The sequence below is a fragment of the Marmota monax genome, unplaced genomic scaffold (assembly GCF_021218885.2).
Source record: "Marmota monax isolate L192 unplaced genomic scaffold, Marmota_monax_Labrador192_F-V1.1 WCK01_AAM20220418_F8-fsc00024, whole genome shotgun sequence".
NCBI lineage: Eukaryota > Metazoa > Chordata > Mammalia > Rodentia > Sciuridae > Marmota > Marmota monax.
This window is the reverse complement of record NW_026695224.1, coordinates 35,842,168-35,866,635: the sequence shown is the minus strand read 5'-3', so window position 1 is coordinate 35,866,635 and position 24,468 is coordinate 35,842,168. Positions and strand designations below refer to the sequence as shown.

At 59.9% G+C, this 24,468-nt stretch overlaps 1 protein-coding gene across 7 annotated transcripts in view; it reads right to left on the bottom strand.

Annotated features, from left to right (window-relative positions):
• The window catches only part of Acsf3 (acyl-CoA synthetase family member 3), a 37,884-nt gene continuing 13,416 nt past the window's right edge, over positions 1–24,468 (bottom strand). For 2 of the 7 annotated variants that reach the window (XR_006849773.2, XR_006849774.2), the window contains exons 6-8: positions 22,417–22,529; positions 19,359–22,265; positions 12,040–12,164 (exon numbers count right to left, since the gene is read on the bottom strand). Coding sequence is in view for 3 of the 7 variants with exons in the window: in XM_046434418.1 (XP_046290374.1) it covers positions 2,730–2,813; positions 5,297–5,408; positions 5,783–5,917; positions 11,572–11,705; positions 12,038–12,164; positions 22,417–22,529 (705 nt within the window). In the remaining 4 variants the exon portion in view is untranslated. Of the gene's footprint in view, positions 2,814–5,296; positions 5,409–5,782; positions 5,918–11,571; positions 11,706–12,037; positions 12,165–19,358; positions 22,266–22,416; positions 22,530–24,468 lie in introns of those variants that run through there. The other 5 variants (XM_046434418.1, XM_046434417.1, XR_006849776.2 and 2 more) reach the window with 5 other exon arrangements.

Genomic DNA, 24,468 nt, shown 5'->3' with positions numbered 1-24,468 from the left:
TCAGAGTAATAGCAATGGGTTTATTGAAAGGATAGAAAAGGGGAAGGGGACACTCTCAAGGGAGAGAGGGGTCCTCTCAGAAAGGAGAGGGGACAGCGTGCCCCTCCTGCATTCCAGTTTTATTGGGGATCCCAGACATTTCCAGAGAGTCCCACCAGGGTCCACCTCTTGACTTTTGACTGACAGATCAGACTTTTAAGCCCCACTGCCATGACCACTCTAGGTCCCCTTGGCGCATGCCGACTGGTCCTAATTGGAGTCGTGACCATATGTGCTTGATTTCGTGGCTAGGAGGAACTACCCTATCTCTCAGAGGTTCAGGATCTGCTCACAGAAGTCTCCCCTCAGGGTAACTTGGGCTCCTCCCATGGACATGACCCTAGGCCTGCATTTCTCCTGCAGGGAACAGGTGGTTTGCTGAGGACTGTGACACGTCCTGTCCACTGAGGCCAGGCAGGGCTGCAGGTCAGCTGCTTCTTGGAAAAGACGTGGGGTCGACCCAGTGTTTTATGGACCTCTTCTCCTACCCTGCTGCTCCCACCCCTCCTGTGTCCCCCACCCACCACCATGAGGAGCTGAGTGTAAGCGTGGCCATCTGGTGCTGGCCTCCTTGGCCAGCTGACACCGTGCCATGCTGTGGCTCCTGTGGCAATAGCGTGATTGCTCCACCCCATGGGATGAGGCTGCTCTGACCTGCCCCATGGCTGGTGAGGGGGCACTGACCCAAAGCCCACCCAGGCCAGTGTCCAGGGCAGGATGAGGTAGTCTGCTCTGGCTGGGAAGGTTCTAGAAGGGGCACCGAGAGCTGCATGACAGCACCCAAGGACCATGATGACGAAGGTGACGGAGCGCTTCCCAGCCCAGCCAGGGACGCAGCGCCCAGGAAGGAGACCGGGCCCAGCAGAGGTCAGCCTGTGGGTGGGGGAGAGAGCAGACCAGGAGGGAGGGGTGGACGTGCACACCAGGCGTCTGTGCAAGACTCAAAGAGATGGCCTGCACTGGGCCTGGTCGGCCATGCTCTCTGCAAGGCCACCTAGCTGTGGCGGGGCGGGGCCACCTGAGGTTTGCCCGGTGGCCCCAGGACGTCTTCCCAACACACTGGGCTGCTGTCTCCAGAACCTGTTATGGCCCAGGACACAGCATTGCAGGGCTGGCTGCCCAGCCTCCTGCCCACCTGCTGCTTCCTAGGAGCTGTGCCCGGCTGGCCCCCATACCTGGAATGGTCCTGCTCCCTGGTGCTGGCCAGAAGCCAGGGCAGCAGGTGGAAACCTCAACCCCAGGCGGCCTGTGGGGCTGGGGTCTGAGAGTTAGGAGGTCTGGGCTGGACAAGTCTGTAACACGTCCACTCTGGGGAGGAGGGTCAGATGATGCCGGCCCAAGTGGGTTGATGCTCTCAGGTCCCAACCAGGACTCCGGGGGTGCAGGGCTCCTGGCTCCTGGTGGCCTGTGCAAGGCTCCGACCCAAGGAACCTCTGTGTCCCTGTGCAGAGGCAGGCGGAGGCCTCCTGGGCACTGGGTCTGACACCTGGCCCACAGGCCACCCTGAGCTGCTGGCGCCTGTCCCTGCTCCCAGGAGGCAGCAGCACAGTCTCCTAAGTGGCCTGAAGCCCACCTGCAGGTGCTAATGAGGGAGGGGAAGGACAGGGTGGCCCCACAGGCTGCATGGGGCCCTGGGCACAGGAGGCGCTGTGGCCTGGCTCTAGGTCCTGCTGCTGCCCCCAGCCACCGTCCAGGGCCCACTCCTCCAGCAGCTCCCCAAATGCCCTGGGTCTCTGGCTGGGTCAGAGCCACTTCCCTTTTTTAAAAAAATAATTTTTACTTGTAGATGGACACAATACCCTTATTTTTCTATTTATTTTTCACGTGGTGCTGAGGATGGAACCCAGTGCCTCTCACATGACAGGCAAGTGCTCTGCCACCGAGCCCAGCCCAGCCCGAGCCGCTTCCTGTGACAATGTAAACTGCAGCCTGCTCCCGTCGCCTGCTCCTGGTGCGACTCCATGGCAGCAGGCTGCCCGCCGACGGCCAGGGTGGGCAGGGGCACTGACCCTCTGCCAGCAGCCCCAGGTTGGGAGAGCAGGTGTGGTGGGTGCGAGCAGGGCCTGCGCCAGGAGCTCCCAGGGCTCAGTGCTGCCCACGGGGACGGGCACGCGGAGCAGTGGGGCTGGGAAGGAGAAGGCGATGGAGGAGACAGCGGGGGCCAGGGAGGCCGAGCAGGAGCAGCGTCATCGGAATGGTCGCTTGTGGCCTCAGGAATGAATTCCCACCTGGCACACAGCAGGCCCCACGGTGGCAGGAGTTGCGTGGTAGGAGTGCTTCGGCTGGCGGCCGTGACGGGCTGTCCCAGAGCTGCGCGAGGCTGCCCGGGGCCCAGGGCACACTGTCTCCACCCGGAAGCACTGGGCGGCTGGGTGGCTCTGGGGAGGCGCTGGGTGCAGGTGGTGACACAGCACGGGCGGGTGTTCATCTCACGTCACCTCTTCTCTTAGGGCACCTCGGGACCCTCCTGGGACCTGCCCTGGAGAGGGCCAGCAGTCCGGGGGGGGGCGGGGGCGGGCTAGGACCGTGAGGCTGTACCTTGTGGGGCAAGGACACAGAGGACTGGGGAGCCTGGGGTGGCCGTGGGCGTGGGGCAGGGGAGCAGGAACTCGTGGGCCACCTCTTGTCCTCCAGCTCCCACCGCTGCCTCCTCTGCTCACGACGGGTAGAACTGCCCGACCAGGTCCTTCTTATTGACCTTGCCCATCTGGTTCCGTGGGATCTCCTCCACCAGCAGGAGCTCCGAGGGGATGGCGTAGGGGGCCAGCATGCCTCTGCAGGACAAGTGCAGCTGAGGCCACTGCATGGCCCTATCTGGGACACGGGACATCCCCATGGCTGGGATTCAGGGGCCCAGACAAGCACCCAGCAACACGGACCCAACCTGGGCCCCAGCCTGGTCAGGGCCTGTGACCCTGCCCCATCTCTTCCCCAGGAGCTTGGGAGTGGCTGAGCACAGGAAGGGGCTAGTGCCCAACTGTCACTCACACCACAAAGACCACGGCATATTCACGGCTTCCGGGACAAGGTCACACCCTGGGGATGGGCCGGTCCAGAGCAGACACAGCGAGAGGCTGAGGGCCCGCCCGGGAGCTGGGAAGAGCTGCCCCTGGGGGCCTGTTCCCTGCACAGCTGTGCCACAAGGAGGTCTGGGAGCCTGAGGGGCAGCGCAGAGGGGGCTGCGGCTCTGCAGGGCACGTGGAGACCTGAGCAGACACCAGGAAGCCTGGCAGGCTGGGCAGGACATGCAGACCTTCAAGACCAGGGGGCCCTTGAGGCCAGGAGACCACTGAGACCAGGAGACCTGAGGCCACTGAGACCAGGAGACCTGAGGCCACTGAGACCAGGAGGCCAGGAGACCAGGAGGCCACTGAGACCAGGAGGCCACTGAGACCAGGAGACCACTGAGACCAGGAGACCTGAGGCCACTGAGACCAGGAGGCCACTGAGACCAGGAGACCTGAGGCCACTGAGACCAGGAGACCTGAGGCCACTGAGACCAGGAGGCCAGGAGACCAGGAGGCCACTGAGACCAGGAGGCCACTGAGACCAGGAGACCTGAGGCCACTGAGACCAGGAGGCCAGGAGACCAGGAGGCCACTGAGACCAGGAGGCCACTGAGACCAGGAGACCACTGAGACCAGGAGGCCAGGAGACCAGGAGGCCAATGAGACCAGGAGACCACTGAGACCAGGAGACCTGAGACCAGGAGGCCACTGAGACCAGGAGGCCAGGAGACCAGGAGGCCACTGAGACCAGGAGGCCAGGAGACCAGGAGGCCACTGAGACCAGGAGGCCACTGAGACCAGGAGACCACTGAGACCAGCAGGCCACCAAGACCAGGAGGCCAAGAGACCAGCAGGTCACCAAGACCAGGAGGCCAAGAGACCAGCACGCCACCGAGACCAGGAGACCAGCAGATTAGCAGACCACTGAGACCAGGAGACCACTGAGACCAGGAGACCACTGAGGCCCGCAGACCCTGAGGCCCAACCACGTGGCCCACCTTGTCACTGAAGTGTGCTGTCTACATTCAACAGTGTTTGGGTGAGTCATGTTCGCGACTGTCTCTGTGCCCATAAGTGACCTGTCCAGGCAGCCCTTCCACGTCCCCATGGTGCTGGGCCGGGGCCTAGCGGCAGGCAGACCTGTGCGTCATGAGGGGACTCCTCCCCAGGCTGGCCTGCCCCCCGCAGTGCCTCCAGCTGCAGGGGATGGCTCTGGGCCATCAGGGGACAGGGTCTGCAGTACCAGTGGTTCTGGACCCCCACCGGGCTCTGCGCGGCTGCAACTGGCAGTGTGCCCGGGCCTCTGCACGCAGTTCCCCGTCTCGGGCCCTCCTCACAGGCACCGTTGTGAGCCCAACGACCAACAGGGGCCTGCGGGTGCTGGGCAGGAGCTGACCAGAACCAGAGACAAGCGCACAGAAGCCAGAGGCTGGAGAGACCCCCACGGGCGCTCCTGCAGCTCTCAGCGCGGGGCACCGCTGCTCATCAAAGCCGAAGCCACCCGCCTGCGTTCCCATGTGCTGCCCTCGGGGACGCCAACTGCCCCGACGCAGCACAGGCTCCCACTGCTGGAGACGTGTTCTGGACAAGCCGGAGCCACCTCAGCCGGAGGAGGAGGGGACGGGCTGGGCAGAGCGCGAGAGTGGGAGGCCCTGGTCTGGGAGGGCTCGGGACACAGCTGGGCCGCAGCTGCAGCCCAGTCTGCTGGCCCCTTGAGGCTCCGCCCCAAAGGTCCCAGAGGGTCCCCATCATCCTGCCTGGCCTTGAAGGACAGCTCAGCCTAGTCTGGGCGGGACCACCAGGCCCGGGTGGTCCCTGGGGAGGGCTCTGCTGCAGGCCAGCAAGGGGCCAGCATGGCACGAGGCAGCTGGGGCCACCCTGAGGACAGGAAGGGGAAGGGGTGGGGGGCTCAGGACACGGGGCCTGGCTCCGCAGGTCTAGAAGGGGAGAGCCTGCTGCCGACCTGAGACTGACCCTAGAGCAGGGACAGCCCAGGGCCCAGGACGTGCCCCTCTGCCCCCTCCTGTCAGGGCAGGGGTGTCCTCTCCAGGTCTGCGCTCAGAGACAGCACCGCCCACAGGCCTCACTGCTGGCCTGGCTGCCCTCTTGTCCACCTCTAAAAGGGACAAGGCCAAGACCAGGGCCATCTCCTCATTGCCCAGGATGGTCCACCCTGTCATTACAGACCCCAGGACAGTCCACTCTGCCCCTTAGTCCCCAGGACACTCCATCCCGGGCCCCTGCCCTACCTGGCCCACTCCTTGAGGTCCCTGAGGGACAATGAGTGTCCTTCTCGAAGAGTCACCACAGCTGTGACCCGCTGGCCCCACGTCACATCTGGAATCCCAATCACGGCCACATCTGGAACAGAAGGTCAGGCTGGGACACCTGGGAAGTCCCCAGTGACTGCGCGGGTCAAGCAGCAGTGGGGCCTCGCAGAGAAGGTGGACGGCAGCCCAACCACGTCCAGGCTCTGGAAAGCCCTACTGGCTACCCTCGGGTGTGAGGACGGCTCCGCGTGCTGTCTCTGGGGTCTGCCTCCCCATACTGCCCTGCAGACCGCGTGTGCGCCTCGTCACCTGGAAGCCAAACTGGGGTTCGGTGGGCGGTAGCTCAGGCCCGGCCCCAGCCTGTGTCCTGGTGAAGGTGCACTTCAGGGGGCACCTGGTTGGCAGCAGGAAGGACCCCCCTGCCACGAGCAGGGAAAGGTCCCCGAGCAGCTGGCAAGTGCTCACCTGCGATGCTGGGGTGGGCCAGCAGGTGCCGCTCCACCTCCAGGGCGCTGACTTTGTAGCCTCCGGTCTTGATGATGTCCACTGAGGTCCGGCCTCGGATCCAGTACTTGCCATCCTTGAACACAGCAGTGTCCCCTGAAAAAGTGGGCTCTGTGACATCCCCAGGGCAACCTGGGTGCGCCGAGTCCCCAGGAGAAAACCCTGGGGCGCCTGTGGACACCTTGGCCACCAGCCCCTGGCACCCATCACTCACATCTCTCCACTGTCCTGCCCTGTGCCTGGGGGACCGCGGACACGGCCCCCACAGGGTCAAGCCAGTGCCCACAACATGCCCGGAGCCAGGGGGATCAGGCCTGTGACACCCTGCGCTGCAGGCTGCACGTGGGCCTGTCCCTGCCACTGCCATCAGTGGTGACTGGCCACTGTTAGTGAGGGGCCTTTCTGCACACGGCAGCACACCAGCTTGGCAGCTGACCCTGAGCAGGAGGCGTGAGGAACAGCCCTGACACTGACCCAGCCTTGTGCAGTCAGACGAGAGCTGTGAAGCCGTCAGAGCCTGGCTAACCCACGTCGCCCTTCTGGCCTGTTGTGGGCCCCTGAGGACATCCCCGCCTGGTGCTGGGTGTGAACGGGCACATCCCAGACCTCCTGCAGGGTCACTGCCACGCTTCCCTGACGAGAGGGGTCCTCCCCCCTCGCCCCTGACCTCTGCCACCTGAAACAGCCAGCCACTCACTTGTTCCTCCCCAGGATCCCATGACCACTGAGATCTGGATGCTCAGCCACAGGGGCAGCGGGGACAGGTGCAGGGCCAGTGGAAGGCTGCGCCCTGCCCAGGCGGCTTCCTGGGTGGGGGACGCTGCGTGTCTGCAGATGCATGTTGCCCCCAGTCTGCACAGGCTCCCCTCCCCGGGGCCATGAATGTCTCACAGCACGTCACTGCTGACCCCGGTACCATCCACCTCCTGCTTAGTTTGTGACCTGCAGCTTGGGGCGTGCTCCCATCTACCAAGCAAGATGGACGGGTGTCAGAGGGGCTCCAGGCTTGTTCATGGAGGAGGCGGGCCTGGAGGCCTCCATAGGAGGTGTGGGTGGCACTGGCCAGCAGGAAAGGATGCAGGGTGGGCTGAGGGGATGGTGGACACACCCTGTCCTGGGCTTGTTCCTGCCCCCAGTTCCACTGTAGCCTGGCTCCAGCCATGCCCCCAGGACCAGGCGGCCTCCCTGGTGACTGAACCCAAGGGTGCTCTGCCACCAGGCCACACCCGCCCCTTTTCTTTTTTTTGGGGGGGGGTTACTGGGGATTCAACCCAGGGGCAATCTACCACTGAGCTACATCTCCAGCCCTTCTTATTTTTTCTGAGACGAGGTCGTGTTCAGTTGTTGAGGATGGCCTTGAATTTGCGATGCTCCTGCCTCAGCCTCTAGTCACTGGGATCCCAAGCATGGCCACTTGCTGGTCGATGGCTTTCCTCAGCACACCAATGCCCCAGTGCTGGCTCTCCTGCCCCAGGGCTGCATCCTCAGGCTGCTCACTGTCCAAGGGAGGTGCTGCCTGGCACTGGGGTCCCTGCAGGTAGGTTTCTGACCCGGCTCCCCTGGGCCTCTAGCCACCCCGATGCCAGTGTGGGGGAGTGCGCAGGGGGGCCATTGTCCTGCCCTGGACTTGGCCTCCCCGGATGTTCCTCCTGCCCCCGAGGCCCCACCTACACCTCCCCGTGAGGTCCTGACTCTCCTGGTGCCCTCTGCTGGGACAGCCTGGCCCCAGCTGAGCCCCTGGGTAAAGACAGTCTGGCACACACAGGCTCCCGAGGGCCCCCACACTCCACTCACCCGGGCTGTGAGGGGCTCTGGGCCTTCCCTCTGCCCTCTGGGGGTGCCCCACACTGCCAGCGCCTGAGATTCCGCCTCTCACTTCTGAGACCAGGCACGCGGAGGTTTGGGGATGGGCAGGTGGATATCCCCAGGGAGGAAATGCCTTGGGATCAGGGAGGAGAGGCCCTGTGTGGGGAAGGACCAGGACAACACTCTACACCGAGGGACAGAGGGGGCGGCAGCACAGGACAGGGATGAGGGCGGGCGCAGGTGACGTAATAAAGGAATTGGGGACGCTCAGGACTCAGCTCTGCAAGGCACCTCCTGGCCCTCAGGAGCAAGGGCGCCTGGTCCACGGCTCGGGCCATGAGGGGGCGCACCTTGTTGGAGTCAGTGGGAGGAAGGAGTCAGGCATCAGCCTCAAAGCCTCCGAAGACCCCAGAATTCAGAAGCTGAGGGAGAAGGCAGCCTGATGGCAGGGCTGAGCCTCTGGGTTTTCCTGGACATGCCTGCAGCGCTGGCCAGGAGCCAGAGGAGGGCCATGAAGGCCAGATGCAGCCTGGCATTCATGCAGCCTGGACACTGCGGTGCTACCGAGCAGGGCCCTGGGACGCGCACTGTGCGCCGCGGCCAGGCCAGGCCAGGCCAGGAGTGGGCGGCAGCTCTGCCTGGAGCTGGAGCTGGGGAGCAGCAGGAAGCCCAGTGACTGGGTCAGACCCTCTACCGACCTCTCAGGCACCTGCGAGGTCCTCTGCCCTGCCATGGGCCATGCTGGGCCTTCTGCAGACCTGTCCCCAGTGTGTACACCCTGAGGTCACAGGGTCACAGCTTCCCATGGCTGGCAAGACACTCTGTGTCAACCTGCCCCGTGCCTCTAGCTGCCCAAGCATGTGCCTGGCCTCCACTGACCCCGTCGGAGACTCAGCTATACTCTGTGGCTGGTGACCCGCCCTGGTGACCATGCAGGGCAAGCAAGTGCTGGACTCTAAGCACGGCTCAGGCCGGCAACCCTCTGCAACCCTCGCCCACACGGCTGCAGCCTCAGGTGACAGCTGGACTTCCCAGTTCTGCTGAACGGCCAGGTCACTGTGGGGTCAGACGTGGAGCTGGGGCCTGGCCTGGGGTCTCCTGAGTAGGGCTCAGGCTTTCTGGAGCAATTCCTTGGCTGTGGGCAGGGGCAGGGTCTCAGAAGAGGTGGCTGCTGTGCTCTTTCCAGGCCACCTGCCCTCGGGTTGGGGATGGGGTGGCCTGCAGTGACAGGTAGCACACATCTCTGCCGTGGTCAGAGGGTGCTTGGGCGGGAGGTGTGGCCTGGACCTGTGCTGGTGCCCATACCTGGGCTCTCTGCTCTCGCGTGATAGCTCTGTGGGGTGGCACGCCCCCCTGGAAGGGCACAGCTGCTGCTTACATAGCCAGACAGGTGCAGGACCAGGCTTCCTGTTGCCCACTGAAGAAATCCCATGTCCTCTGGGCCTGCAGGCCGGGGGGGGCTCCACCTGGGTCCATGCTGCCCACAGAGGTCATGCTCCTTTCTGCCCAGCACACATGGAGCCTTGGCCCAGATGCCCGCTCCTGCGGCCCTGGCTGGGTCTCGGGAAGCCTGGGGCCACCGTCTGTCTGCAGGGACTCCCCTGTGGTCTCCTCCCGGCCTGAGCTTCTCCGGGGGAACTTCCCATGCAGAGCCCCCACCTGCTGACAGGACAGGTGCCAAGCAGAACCTCACTCCCAGCCCAGGTCTTGGTGGGCCCAATGGTGCTGGCCATGACCTTCCCAGGTCTGCACTCACCATGGCTCCGGGCAAGAGCACAGGGTGAAGGTCCACAGCACACTGCAGACTGACACAGGCCAGGGCAGCAGTGGCCTAGCAGCCAGCCACACGCTACAGGGTGAAAACGCAGGGGGACCTGCACGTGGTGCCCACAAGCCTCCATGTGCTGCCACTCAGCTCGGTGCTGGGGGTCAGGGCTGCTCTCTGCAAGAGCAGATGCCTCCATCCTCTCCCTGAGCAGGGCCCTGCCCCAACACCCCTCACGCACCCCTGTAACTATGCTGGGACCTGGGACACTCACTGTCCACTCCCTACCCTGGCTGGCTACACACAGGAACAGGATTCATGGTTTTAAGATCCCACCCACCCTGCTGCAGCTACACTGGCAGGGACCCTCTCTCCTGAGCCCAGGTCACTCTTGAATGAGCCCCGGAATGAGCTGCCATTTGCCCACGGCACCAGCCAGGCAGAAGCCTACTACAGGCTCCCAGCTCCTGGGCTCACCCGCTGCCTGGGCGACAGGTAAGCGTCGGGGTCCTCTGAACAGCCTGGGTGCAGTGAGTCTGGAGAAGCTCAGGGGACTTATTCCAGGGACCCTTCTGTTCCTGACTGCACAGACATGGAGACCGTGGGGGCCTGTGGGGAGCCCCTTGCACATTCCCAGGGCAGAGACGTCCCGGCGGACCCATGGAGGCCGCTGAGGAGCTGGCAGACTGGCCCTTCCCAAGCACGGTGACAGCAGGAGGGGCTGGCCAGGGAAAGGGTTAAGTCTAACCTACCCTGATTTCCACTTAGCATCGGCTCCCCTCCCCGGCAGCTGTGAGCTGACTGAGGCTCTCGTTATGCAGGCTGCATCACTAATGGCCTGTGACAAAGGCGGGCGCCCCCAGGCCTCACCCCCAAGAGCAGTGAGCCCAGGCGGAGGCTCCCTTCCTGTCTGCGGTACACCAAGTGAAACTAGCTGAGTTTGATATCACCTTCTCCATGGACACCGCTCCAACGACCAGCCTGCGCTGCTCCTGTCATGCCACCAGGGCACTGGGCCCCTCCTCTCAGCTGGACACCCTGTGCATGTCACCCAGAGGTGACACGGGTGTCCCGGCCTTGGCAAAACCTACACTGTTGGGTTCCTATGCTTTTAAGTGGGGGGAAAAGAACAAACCAACAGCTTTTGTCTTCATTTTAAAATAAAGGGAATGAAACCAAAAGAGGTGACCATGAGCCAACCAGGGCCTCCGCGGGGCTGCATGGGCTCGGGTCCTGGGGACGTGGGCGGTTCAGAAGCAGAGTTCCCTGTGGCCACTGAGGGATGATCAGGGCAGGCTGGTGTCCACCAGAAAGCTCGCCCAGTGGGAGGCTCCGAGGGGCCCGCGGGGCACATAACAAGCTAACCACAGCTGGCGACTCCCGACCTCTGACGCCCGGCAAGGTGGTCCGTGTGGAGCCTGCCCAGGGGCAGCAGCCTGTTCTGGGCTCATGAAAGGCTCACCCCGCACATCTCCAGCACCCCGCAGGCCTGCCCACAGCACGCCTAGCCCTATCCTTGCCCATCTGTGGTGCTCTCTGTGGCCTCCCTCCCAGCCTCAGTGGGGCCAGAGTCACTGGGAGAGGACGGGAAGGTGACTGAGAGGTAAATGGCCAGAGCCAGTGCATGGCCCCAAAGGCCCCAGGTGCTGGGGGGCAGGGGCAGCTCCTGGGTGTCCCTGCTCCTCAGCAGGGAGGACCCTCGTCTGAAATTTCACCCGGGGTTGTCTCAACTGCACTTGCACCTCCAGGTGGCTGAGTCCTCGTCTTCTGTGACCCAGTGACTCGGGCCCCCGGGGTGCTGGATCCTGTGGCCTCCTGACCATGTGGGTCTGTGTGGGCTGAGAAGCTCTGCTTCCAGGGTCGTTGGGGCCACCAGGCTGAGGGCTACGCTCGTGAGGCCACGGGCCTCCTCCCTACCTCTCTCAGACGCACAAGACCTGCCCTGCCTGACCCGCTAGCCCCCAAGAGCAAGGAATAAGCCCCTTTGTCACAGAGGCCAGCAAACTGCAATGTGGGAAAATGGCTTTTTGGAAAAATGTTGCCTTAAGAATTACAAAATGAACACGTTCACACTAAAGGCAGGCGAAGAGGAAAACTACCCAGCGCCCACCGAAGGCAGGGGCTCCTCCTGTGTGTGTCCTCCTGCCAAAGCCACACTGCCACCAGGGCACACCCATACCTGCCGTGTCCTGCAGGACTCTGGATCCCGGGCCAGGCCCGCTTCTCACAGAGGAGGCAGGACGGAGATGGGCGGCTGCTCAGCGCTGGGTGGTGTCTCAGGAGAAAGGACGCCACACTGGCCCACACCCCGAGCTGCAGGACAGGCCACTGGGCAGAGGGACTTGGTGGGGGGCAACAGGGCAGGACCACATAGAGCACCACAGTGGCCCTGACCGAGGTGGAGGACTCACAGGCAAGGCTGTGGCCGGACAGGGGCCGCAGGACCACTTGGAAGGAGCGTGTGGGGCTAGGCCACTGGGCGTGCACACGCATGTGCCAGAGGACAGAGGGCGTTGTGTGGCGGGCTCTGTCTCCTGAGGGATGTCAGCCTGAGGACCCTCTTCTGGGAGCTGGGGGAAGCTGGGTCCTCAGGCACAGGACAGCAGCCCACCAGGTGGCCCCAGCCCCTGCAGAGCTGGCCCTACCTGTCTTAAACCAGCCGTCCGAGGTGAACGCACTTCTTGTCTCTTCTGGTTTGTCCCAGTATTCTCGGAACACAGAGGGTCCCCTGACCAGCAGCTCCCCTTCCTTCTCTTCAAACCCCGGGGACACCTGCAGAAGGCGGGAGGGACGGGCAGCTCGGACTGGCACACTCCCTTCGGAGAGGGTCCCCCCTGCTGTGGACCTCCCATCCCGGCCCAGGTGCTTTTTGGAATTAGAAACACAGCCCTCTGTGGAGAGACCTCCGTCCCGCCAGGGCCACCCTCCTGCCCTGCCCTTGCCCAGCCCGGGACCACCTCATTAGTCCCCAGGCAGCGTGCAGCTCTCCAGATCTGGAGACGGGACTGGCCCAGGCTCAGCACTCAGGGCCCCAGCTGGACGTGAGCTGCCTGTCCACTTCTAAAGGCTGTGCCAAATCCCACCCCAGGGCACGTCTCAAACTAAACTCCTGTCCAGGGCTGCTGGAGTGGCTCAGGGGTGCAGCATTCTGGAGCTGGGAGCTATGCTTTTAAGTCAAACCGCAAACACTATTTAAACTTGCTGATTTCCCTCTGCTGGCCTGGATGTGTTCCATTGCTGTGGACAGACTGGCGCCGGGTGGTACACCTGAGACAGGTGCACACAAAGCTGACCCCAGAGAAGGCAGGCTGGGACTTGCGGATTTTAGCCAATAAGAACACTATTTTTATAGGTGCAAACGAGACCCATAATCTCATAACATAAGGTCCAGAATGTCCAGGAGTCAGCACACAAAGGAACAGGAAGCATCAGCAAGTGGGAGACGGAGGTGGCACAGAGGTGGGAACTGCCTGGCAAAGACCGTACAGCACACGGGATGAGAATGCTCCACAAATGAAGGACCACACTCTGGAAATGGATCAAACAGCCAGAACGTCTCAGCAAGGACATGAAGATGTAAAGCAGGAGTAGGGCCATGGATGGCTCAACACAGAACAGACCCCCAGGAGGGGACCGGGAACCGAAGGGCGCAGTGGAGAGGGTCCAGCATGACCACAGCAGCAGTCCTTTGGGTGGTACCCAGCGGGCAGCTCTCACTCCTGGAAAAATGGCAGAGGAGAGCTGGGGAGGAAAAAGCAAGAGGTTGGGTGAAATCTGGGTAGAATCCCCAAATCTGGTGAGAACATAAATCTGTGGATTCAAGAACCTTAGAGGATCCCAGGGCAAACCCCCAGAAGTACACGTCTGCATATACCTGATCCAATTATCAACGACTCAAACTAAAGACAAAGAAAGAATCTTGATGGCGGTCAGAAAAAGACAATGCTTTACTTTTTTGTGGGTGGGTGTGGTCCTTGGATTAACCCCGGGGCACTCTACCTCTGAGATCCATGGTCAGCTCTATGTTTTATTTTCACACCGGGTCTCAAGGTTGCCCGGCTGGTCTTGAGTGGACCCTCTTGCCTTGGCCTCCCAATCACTGGGATCACATCACACCTGGTGAAGCTATAGTTTTAAAGCTCTAAAATAAAATAATTATGAACCCAGAATTCCAAATCCAGGAATACGGACGGAGAGAGACAAGAGAGTGTGTTGCAGGCAGACCTGGTCTCCAGTAACGCCGAAGACTGTACTCAGACACGGAACGCAGCAGCAGGAGACTTGGGGCATCAGGGATAAAGCACAAGCAACAGAAACTGAACATCTGGGTGCAGCAACAGGACTCACCCTTGCCTCTTGAGTTCTCTGCACTTCTGAGGCTGAAAGCACACTCTTACACTTTCTAGCACAGTCATGCCTGAAGCTGCCACAGACAAGTGTGGGGTGCTGTGGCCTGCATGTGGCAAGGCTCTACAGTTTTCTGGAAGCATGATGGTGTTGATTCCAAGTAGGCTGTGGAAAATGAGCAACTACACTCTTATCCCCGAAGCCCAGAAATGAAAAACTGTTGAGAGCCACAGCCGAAGGGCCCCAGCAAACTTTCAGACTGCCAGCTGATGATTGGCTCACAGCGGCCCCAGCAACTTCTAGCTGATTGGCTCCTCTGCAGCGATGCTCATTGGGCTGTTTCCCTGCCCTTTCAGACCATGGAGCTGCTCATTGGGGCACTTTTTTTGGCTCCGCCCACGTGACCCAGCCAATCGGCCTCAAGAGCAGGAGGAGTGGGGGAGGTGGAGAGGCTTGTGGGAAGCCGGTGGTGGCAGTTGGGCTCTGAGGGTTTTTCCTGAGGAGCTGTTTTGTTTGGCGTGTGTGGTGCTAAAAATAAAGTTCGTTTCTTTTGACAAGTGGCTCCTGAATTGTGCCCAGCCAGACTGCGGCAAAAAACCCAGGGCAAAACAATAAACAGGATAAAGTGGCAGGCTTGAATTCAAGCCCATCAGAAATCACACTAAACGTAAATGGTCTAAACACACCAGTTAAGTGACAGAGCTTGTCAGGCTGGACTGAAGAAATACCTTGACCAATCACATGCTGTCTATGAGAAATTTACTTCAAATACAATCATGGTGGGATAGAATCATACATACCATGCAAACACAAAACAGAAACTAAAATGGCTACATTAACACCAGACAAAATAAATTCAATAGCCAAGGACATTTCTAGGAGCACCACCTGTTGGTGAAAGGGCCAACTTGCTAGGAAGACCTAATGACTGCAAATGTGTGTGTATCAAACAAGACTTTCAAAACACATGGGCAAAGATAGACAGTTACAGCTGGAGACTCCACAACTCTTCACTTTAGTCATAGAACAAGCAATGAGGAAACCCAAGAAGTGCAGAGCGGAGCTGTGCCAGCCACCACCTTTCCAACGTGAGCAGTGCACTCCAACCAGGCCCAGCAGAACACACTTCCTCACTCACACCAGATCTGCCGCCAAGAGAAAGCACACTCTGGGCCACGGAAAACACCTCAACAAATGTAAACATAATGAAATCATACCATGTAGGCATTCTGACTGCAATGAAATTAAACTAGAAAATCAATACTGGATAACAGAAAAATCACCAAGCATTCAGAAAAAAAACACAAGACACTCTAAGTAATCCATGGCCAAAAAAGAAAGTCTTAAGGAAAATTTAAAAATATTTTGAATTGAATGAAAATGAAAATACACCTATTGAAATCTGAGGGATGCAGCTAAAGCAGTGGTTGGGGGAAAACTCATAGAATCAAATGCATCTATTAGTACAGAGGAAAGGTCTCAAATCACCAGAAGAAGCTAGAAAAAGAGAAAAACAGGCCAAAATCAAATTGAAGAAGTGATCCAAGGTAAGAACAGAAATGGGTAAAATTGGAAAGAGAAGAACAATAGGAGGGGGAAAATTCAGTGAACCAAAAGTAGTTCTCTGGGGAAACATCAAAGCAATGAAACATGAACTTCCACAGAAATAAGGAGAGAAGACTCAGAGCATCAGCAAGTGGAGGGAGAGGAGCGCTGGACACACACAGTCAACAACGGGGTGGACGCCGGTTCCGCAAGCCCACTCCCAGACGCAGCCAAGACACAAGAGGTGACAGAACGGGCTAGGGCCACACTCTGCATAACAACTCATAGCTAAGAGCCTCATAAAAGAGAGCTCCAGGCCGAGTGGTTGCCCTGGTGGCAGCAGAGCACCACCATCCCGCACCAGGCCCTGCAGAAGCAGAAGAGGAGGGACGCTCCCCGCAGTGTGAGGCCAGGCACAGAGAGCACAAGACCAGGGAAGCACAGGCCACGTCCCATGAAGGCGCCACGCTGGGCTGCGCATGCGACCGTGGCCCTGATCACAATGGAGCTGAGAACTGCCCAGGGCCAAGTCAGGGCTACGGTGCTGCAGCCTGGGTGCGGCCCAGGCATGCGCAGGAGCTGTGGAAATGGCCCTGCACGGTTCCTGAGACCAGGACAGCCAACGGTGCCTGCTGTCTGCACCACGCTTCTCATCTCTACTTCAGAGCCTCCCGCTGAAGGACAACACTGTCACCAGGGAAGTGACGGCCTTCTGGTGGGACAAGGCATGCAGCAGAAGACAGAGACCTGGTGCACAGGCCTCCACTGACATGCACACTGTGTTTTGGCTTATAACAAAAAAGTTTAAAAAGCAAAGACAAAACTAAACAGGAAAAAGTGTTACAGAATTAGGATATAAAGAAAGTATTTCTATGCAGCCATACAATGTTGTGTCTTAAGCTAAGGGTTCATACAAATGGGTCAGACAGCTAAAAAAAAAAAAATTGCAAAGTAAAAATGTTACAGTAAACTAAAATTAACTTATTATGGAAGAAAGTTGTGTTTTTTTTTAAACCCACTGCAGCCTACGTGTGCAGTGGAGCGACTTCCACTCCTACAAGCTCCATCCATGGTAAGTGCTTTCTTAAACCTTTTATACCACCCTTTTGCTGTACCTTTTCTGTATTAGATATGCTCAGATACATGACTGCCCACAGCTGTCAGCACAGTGACACGCTGTTCCAGGCCGTGACCTAGGGCAGCCCAGGTGTGCGGCAGGCTTCCCCTCCCTCCAGGATTTCACATCACAACAAAACTGCTTGACGATACCTTGTTGGAGGGACCATCATTAAGGACACACACCCACTATAACAAAAGTGGTACACCTGGGGACACAGGCTGGTTCCACATCAGTGTGACCCCTGGTACCAACAGCCTGATGGAGAAAAGCCAACTGAGTGTCTTCAACATCCCTGTGTGATCAACAAGCCCAGCACGTCATACACAGAAGGAAACCTACTAGAAAGCCTGTAGCTAGCATCACACTTGATGAAGATCAGGAACTAGATGAGGATGTCCACTTCACTACTCTTGTTGGGCTTGGTGCTGGAGGTCAGTCATGGCAACAAGGCAGAAGAGACAAATGCGAGGCTGCACGGGGCAAGGCAAGTAGGACTGCACCCGGGGTCCCCCAGGTTACTCACCAACACTCCTGAGGCTGACCAGAGGACCACCAAGTTACCAGAGGAAGACAGACTAGCTGCACAGGCACAGACAACTATTAGCAACAACTAGAAACGGAGAGACTCCCCTCTTACAAAAGTTGAAAAAGAAGAAAAGCAGGAAAAAACAAAAGAAGAAACATTCATTTATGTGTAAATCTAACAAAACATACACCATCTCTTAGCTGAAAACACCACAAGAGGGCAGAGCTGACCATGTTCAGGGACTGGCACCCTCAACGAAGTCATTATTTCCTAAATGACCCTCAAAAATGGTCATTATTTCCTAAATGACCCACGGAAATAATGTAATTCCAATCAAGACACTTCAAGGACATGCAGATACAAACAGATATTATACAGATAATTCCAAAATTGACATGTGCAGTCAAAACAACTTTGAAAAAAATAAAATTATTTTATGGAGTCACTATAATTTTAGGTCTTATTATAAAGCCACAGTAGTCAAAACAGTGTGGTGTTAGCAAAGGAACAGAAACATAGATCAATAAAGGAAATCACGAATCCACACACAGAATCATTCGAATATGTCCTTGATTTTTGATAAAGTTGGAAAGATGGCTCAATGAAAGGGTATCTTTTCAATAAAGTATAGCTGAACAACTGGATAACCACACATGAACAAATAAACTCCACTTAAACTTTTGTTATGCAAAAATCCATTCAAAATGCATCACAGATATTGTCACGTTTGGGTCTGGATGATCCCCAATGCTCACATATTGGAGACTCGGTCCCCAGTGTAGAATGTCCAGAGATGGGTCTTTGGGGTGATTGGATTATGGATTAGCATTGGCATGTCAGTTGGGGGCCTGTTATCATGTTGAGGTATGTCTGTTCAATACCTAATTTGTTTAAGGTATTTATCATGAAGGGATGTTAAGTTTGTCAAATGCAATTATATATATTTAAAAAAAGCCCAGAATGGCCAAATGTACATGGACAGAAAGGAGACGATGTCTGTTTGGGGCCAAGGCTGAGGGGAGAGGGCGTGAGGGTGGGCTTGGGAATGACTACAGGTGGTCACGGAGCTTCTGGGAGGTGGAATGGAGCACCCAGTGGTGGTCTGCGCACAACTGTGAGTCCACCGAAGCCAGTGGATTGTACGGTGTGCGCAGGGACAGTGTTTGGTGTGTGATTATAGCTCCATAAAGAGCTTTTCTGAAAACCAGAAAAGACCCAAGGCAGTAATAATCTATATGCTTTGGTGTTCTGCAGGGCAAGGAAGGGTACCCTGAGCTCCTGGAAGAAATGGCCAGGGCTAGGGACCCCAGAACACCCAGAGTTTCCGCCACATCCCTTTAAAGAACATGTGGGGACACGGGCCCTGTGCAGGGGGCAGCGAGGCACCAAGAAGCTAACCTCTGCAGACACTCAGCCAGCCAGGTGGCCTGTGACTCACGTCCTGATGGACGGTTCCCCACCCAGGGTCAGGCCATCTCCCGCCCAGCCCTTTATAGAGGGGGCCAGGCCTCACACCCATGGAAGGGTACACTGCTCAGCAATGCCCTGCCTGGTCCCCAACCTCAGCACCGTGGGCCGGGGGCGCAGTCGGTGGTGCGCCAGTGATAGGCGGCAGTGATGGGGGCGCGGAGGGAAGCGGGGGCCTGTGAGGGGCAGGGCCACAACAGAGCCGCCTGCTGGCCAGAGGGGCAGCCTGCACTCGGGAGAGAGGAGAAGACCCGTGTCTCTAAGGGGGATGTGAGAAGGCGGCCTGCGGCTGCAGCTACCACCCAGCCCTCCACATCCCCAGCAAGAGAAGCCGGCTCGCACCAAGGCCCAGGGCCAGGGTGGCCGCACAGGCAGCTGTGTGGCCACTCATCTGCTGACAGGCCCCCGTTGTCCCTGGCTGGTGTTTGGCTCTCAGTAAGTGAGCAATCTGAAAAAATAAGAAGTAAACGACTAGAGAGAGATGCCTGGTGCCTGCAGGGCTCACAGCGGGTGTCATCTGGGGGCCAGCAAAGGGGGAGGAGGGAGCCCCATACCCAGGTGGGAGGGGACAGGTGCCAGTCACTCCAGCACCTGACTGCCCGCCAGAGCTGCACAACTCGGGACACTCTGGTCACAGTGGCAGACACTCGAAGCCCTGTGACGGGGACATGTGGCCCAAGCTGCTGGCCACCAGCCACGGCCAGGGCCACCACAGCTCCAGGATGAGAGCAGACACAGGCAGCTGTGGGAACCTGGAGTGCTGCGAGCCTCCGTGCTGATCCCTGTGCTGGTCCCCTGAGGGACCCGAGAGCCCACTCCTCTCACTTCAGACCCTGCGGTGAGCAGCAAGCCACGCTCCAGAGATGAGGGACTTGGTGTGTGGTTGGCACCTACACCCGATGCCCACTGCCCAAGTGCCCACGGCCCAAGCCCACTTCCTGAGTGCTCACTGCCCAAGTACCTGCTGCCCCAGTGTCCACTGCCTGATGTCCACTGCCGAGCACTGTTGCAATCAATAGGCACTTGCAGAATCTGTGAGGGGCCTTGATTTGAAACCGGCGGGGACTCTGGAGCCCCGAGTGCTGGGTGCTCTAGGCACCAGGAGGTCTCTCTACGAGGGCTGCTCCCGGGCACCACAGGCCATGCTGCTCCTTCCTGGTGGGCTCCACACAGAGCCCCAGTGGGCTTCGACCCTCTGGGCATCAGCACCATGGTGAGGCTGCTCCTTGGCATGGCCCGGGGCCATGTCCTGTCTCCACAGTGGCCACTGCTGGCACAGGTGGGTGGCATGTGTGGGTCAGGTCAAGAGCAGAGGGCAGAGGTCATCAGGGCCTGGCATCCTAGGAAGGGCCCTGGGGCCTGAGCACAAAGACCACACAGCCCCCAGTTGCCACGACCACTCACAAAGGCGGAGTGACCTTTAGAGGGCGGGGTAGGCTGTGCATGCCCCACTGGCCAGCGTCCCTGGGCAGGCCCACCATTGTCCACCGTCCTGTCTGTGGACCTGGCAGACGCAGGCCACCTGTTTGTGACTGCTGTCTGCCTGCAACGGCTCCTCAGGCCTCTCCTCCCTGCCATGTGCCCGAAGGCCGGGTGCAGTGGGCGCTGCCCATCATGGAGGAGTGAAGACAAGCCCTGACAGTAAATCTGTTCTCGGAGACTCAGCTCCCAAGCAACAGCATTCGGGTCTTAAGTCGGGTGAAAACACACACGCGGCTCAAGACCAGAGAACATGTGTGTCCTGTGCACACACATGGAAGAAGCCCAAGCCCTGTACTTGACCCCAGGCCAGGCTCCCCATGACAGAACAGAAGGCAGAGGCCGGCGGCCCACCTGGGAGGCGAGGAGGACGCGCAGCCTGCGTAGGCCTGGCTGAGGCAGGCAGCGGGACACACCCTGCGAGGCTTTTGCACTGAAAAGCACAGCACCCTCCTGCCATTCGGGGGCCGTGACCACCTGCCCAGAGCCGGGAGGCAGGCTCCAGAGCCGTCCTGAAGACAGCCAGAGGCAGCCGATTCCAGTGGGACCAGCCTCAGGGAAGGGAGGCCACAGAGAAGGGAGCCCACAGGGGAGGCCACAGGGAGGGAAGTCCTGGGGAAGGGAGGCCACAAGCCACACAGCTCACCAGGCAAAGGGCACAAGTCCTGACAGTGCTGATCCAGCTGCACAGTTGAGCGGGGGAGCCCCGGCCTGGGTGTGGTGAGTGGGGCACCACGTCTGGCTGGGTTAGGCGGCTGAGCGAGAGGGGGCGGGCAGGCCTTCCCATGGGACACGGCAGAGAGGCCCTCAGCCTGGGCAGTGCCACCCCACCCTGCCCTGCCTGAGGCATGCGCTGCACAGCCATGGCAGGAACCCCAGAGCAGCCTGGGCCCCGTGTCTGGAGTGTCTCCTGCAGGCAGGGAGGAAGCAGCCGTCTGGCTGTGCTCCCCACGAAGGGCTCAGCCTCCAGCAGAGGTGGCCCTGGCCTAGAAGGTTCTAGAAGATGCTGCCTCTGGATCGCGGCCTGTCCCTCAGTGTCTGCTGAGCTCCCTCGCCATCGCACGCCCCTGTCCCCTCGCAGGCACCTCGCAGGCCTGTCTGTGGCCAGGCCTGTCTGTGGCCGTGTGGCCTCTGGCTGTCCAGCATCCTGGGGGCAGGGCTGTGCTCCTTTCTGCCTGCAGCGCCTCAGGGAAGGCCGCCGGCAGAGCCGGGCCTGGGAGCTGCTGGGGAGTGGCTGCTACCACGGCCCACCTGCCCTTGCCCCACCCCTTTCTTTGGCAATGTTTCTGCCACTTCCTGCACAATAGGTGTCCCTGAGGCTGAGCCCAGCACTGAGGACACCTGGGAGGCCGGACGGTGCAGGTACCTACCTCACCACCACTGCCCTGCTGGGACATTCCTGAGAGACGTGCCCTGAGCCAGTGTCCAAGCCCAGCCCCTTGCTGCAGGGGGCGGGACCAGCCAAGCAAGGTGGCCTGAGACCTGGGTGTGAGCAGGGTGCCAGGGGAGGCGGGCACTGGGGAGTTTACACACTAGACCCAGGCGTGGCCAACATCCCTGGCTCAGCACAGCCGAGGCCCAGCAGAGGGCAGTCGGGCTCCAACCCGAGGCCAGAAGGCGAAAGGCAGGCGGCCCAGAGCAGTGGAAACAGGCGGGTTTCAGGACTGGGTAGACCATGGAGCCAGGAGCCCCTGAGAGGCCAGGAGGGAGGACACAGAGGACAGAGCTCAGCGAGGCCCCCAGGCAGCCCCAGGCAGGCGAGAGGCACGGCTGGCTCCAGTCTTCCTGATGCTCAGCTCACTCTTGGGCCACCAGCTCTCACCCACTTGCGGGACAGTGCGCCAGTGACCGTCCCCAGCAAGCTCAGAAACCAAGGTGTGGCCAAGCCCACCAAGGACGGGCTGCCACACTGAGGCCACGCCCACACGCACCTACCTGGCTGCCTCTGCAGGCGAGCAGTCACGCAGAGCCGAGGCTGCCAGCCCCGGGCACAGGGACAGGAACCCTGCTCAGGCGACAGGTCAGTGGACGCCACACCCAGCCTGTCACCAGCCCGGAATTCCACGTCCTGGGGGTCCCAGCTTTCTTGACCTGAGGTCCTTGCGACGGGTGGGTGTTTAGCTCTTAACCCTTGCTGACATGAGATGACGGCCCTCCCGGGCTGCCCCTGCCAACTGCAGAGTGAACCGGAAACTGGGCCACCCTCATTCAGCAGCAAGGGCACCCGAGGCTGTGGGGCTCTGGGACAGTGACAGTACCCTCCAGTTGCACCTTTCTGAATGGGTCCCTGTGCTGTCCTGGGCTGCTTAGCAGGCCATGGTGACGCCCTTGGGCCCCAGGGAGCCTCAGGGGAGCAGGGTGTGCCTGGGCCAGCTGCACTGTCCATGTCCTGGAAGTGGCCAGAGAACAGCTATGGGTAAGGCCCACCAACACTGGCCAGTGAGCTCAGTGACACCAAGCAGTGCCTCCGTCATGAGGGCACACCCCAAGGGAACGTCTCCGTGCGCTGTGGGCGCCAGGTGGGCAGCCTCCGGCCCTACCTTTGTCCCTCTCTCATCTCCCTCCGCGTGGACGGCGTAGGGGCAGCCCTCCTTCTGCAGGCCCTCAGAGACGATGCGCACTTCCACTCCGGGCAGCGGGCTCCCCACAGAACCTGCAGAGAGAGAAGCAGGCAGGAGGAGGCAGGTGGCAGCAGCTCCTGGGAGAGGGGACACCCACTCGCCGGGGTGCCAGCGGGGCTCTGTGAGCCCACGGCCGGAGCCAGTGCTGGGGTAGGGCTCGCCTGAGACTCGAGGGGCGACCTCACAAGGCTCCAGCAGGGTTGTCCAAGTGGCCTCACGGCTGCTGTGGCAGACTCCATATACCTGCCCAGCCAGGGAGTGCTGGCCCCTGAGCTAGAGGCGCAAGCATCCTGACGAGGGGCAGGGACGGACCAGGGACCAGCGACAGCAGGACCAGCTGGCGTTCCTGCTGAGGCAGGAGGGCAGGTGCTGCCCTGGCTGGAGGGGAGGCGGGCTTGCTTGGTGCTGCCTGCGCTGAAGCCAGGTCGTGCCTGTGGAGGGGCAGCCGAGTCCCGCTGCAGAGATGCTTCCCAGAGGCCCCGCCCAGCACAGGAGGGCGCTCCAAAAGCATCTCTGCTGCCAGCCGAGCCAGCAAAGGCCGGCCTTAGAGACACCTGCCCCACACGTGCCAGAGCTGGCACATGGTGGGGGAGTGGAGCAGGGGACAGCAGTGGCACTAGCACAGGCGTGAAGCCACTGTCCAGACTCGCCACTCGGAGTACACTGAGTGGCTCCAGGGCCTTTATCTTCACGGCCAGAATCGTGGGGTGTGCCATGGGACGAAGAGCCCCAGGATGGCCACTCAAGGGCCCCCAGCCCCCCAGATCCTGACTCCTGGCAGGTCTGTCCACACTGCCCTTGTTTTGGGTGAAGCAAGGGACCCCTCCCAGCAGTCCCTGCGCAGCCCTGCTACAGAGAGAGGGCAAGGAGGTGCTAGGAGGGCTGAGACCTCCAGGTGAACACCGGCCGCTTCCCTGGCGTCACCGGTGACAAGACCAAGGGCTGCATGAGCGCCAGCCCGCTGGGGGCACTGCTGCAGCCTCCTCTGCTGCGCGCCAGGTCCCTGTTCCTTGGTGACTGCAGCCTCTGCCGCGCAGTGGGGAAACCCACAGAGGGTGCCGTGCACCACCGCAGGGTGGACCCAGCTGCTGGAGCAGGCTGGTGGGTATGGGAGGGCAGCCAGCCCAGCTCTGAGGTCCAGCCCCTCAGCTGACCCACCATGCCAGAGACGGTCAGATGGTCAGATGGACCTGCCCAGGCAGGAGCTCCATGGCCTCAGCAGGTCAAAGCCATTGAGACCGAGGCAAAGGACAGGTAGCTGATTACCAAAAGGAACTGGGTAGGTGGCACTTCCCCACCAACCAGCTGCCAACGCGGGCTGGGGAGGGCAGGATGGCACTTCCCAACACGGGCACTCACCCCTGCTCGGTTCTTTTCTGCCTTTTGGTCACAGAGGCACAAGAAAAGGAACCTAACGTCATCTGTAAGGGGCAAAGCAACCCTCCACCGGAGTAACAGCTCTGGGTCCCCTCCTCTCCAGAGGAGACTCTCTGTTCATTTCTTTTCCTTTCTTTCTTTTTAAAAGATTTTTTAAGTACCTGTTTTATTTACGTATTTCGCGTGGTGCTGAGTCAGACCCAGTGCATCCCACATACCAGGCAAGTGCTCCACCACAGCGGCACCCCAGCCCTGTTCTGTTTCTTAAATAAAATTTACTTTCTATTCTTGTCTCACCATTTCTCAGGGGCTCTTCAACCTGGGGGGGACAAGGACCTGATGCTAATATCACCATCGTCTACCAGGCATGAGCTCAGGGCCCTGGGTGGGATCACCCACGGGACCACCCACCCTCCCTCAAACACAGGCCACTCTGATCTCTTGTCCTCCTTTTTATGGTGCTGGGATTGACCCCAGGGTGCTGCACACAGAGCTGCATCCCAGCCCTCTTTATTTTGAGACAGGGTCTTGCTAAGTCGCTCAGGTGGCCTCAGACTTGCCGTCGTGCTGCCTCAGCCTCTCGGGCTCCTGAAA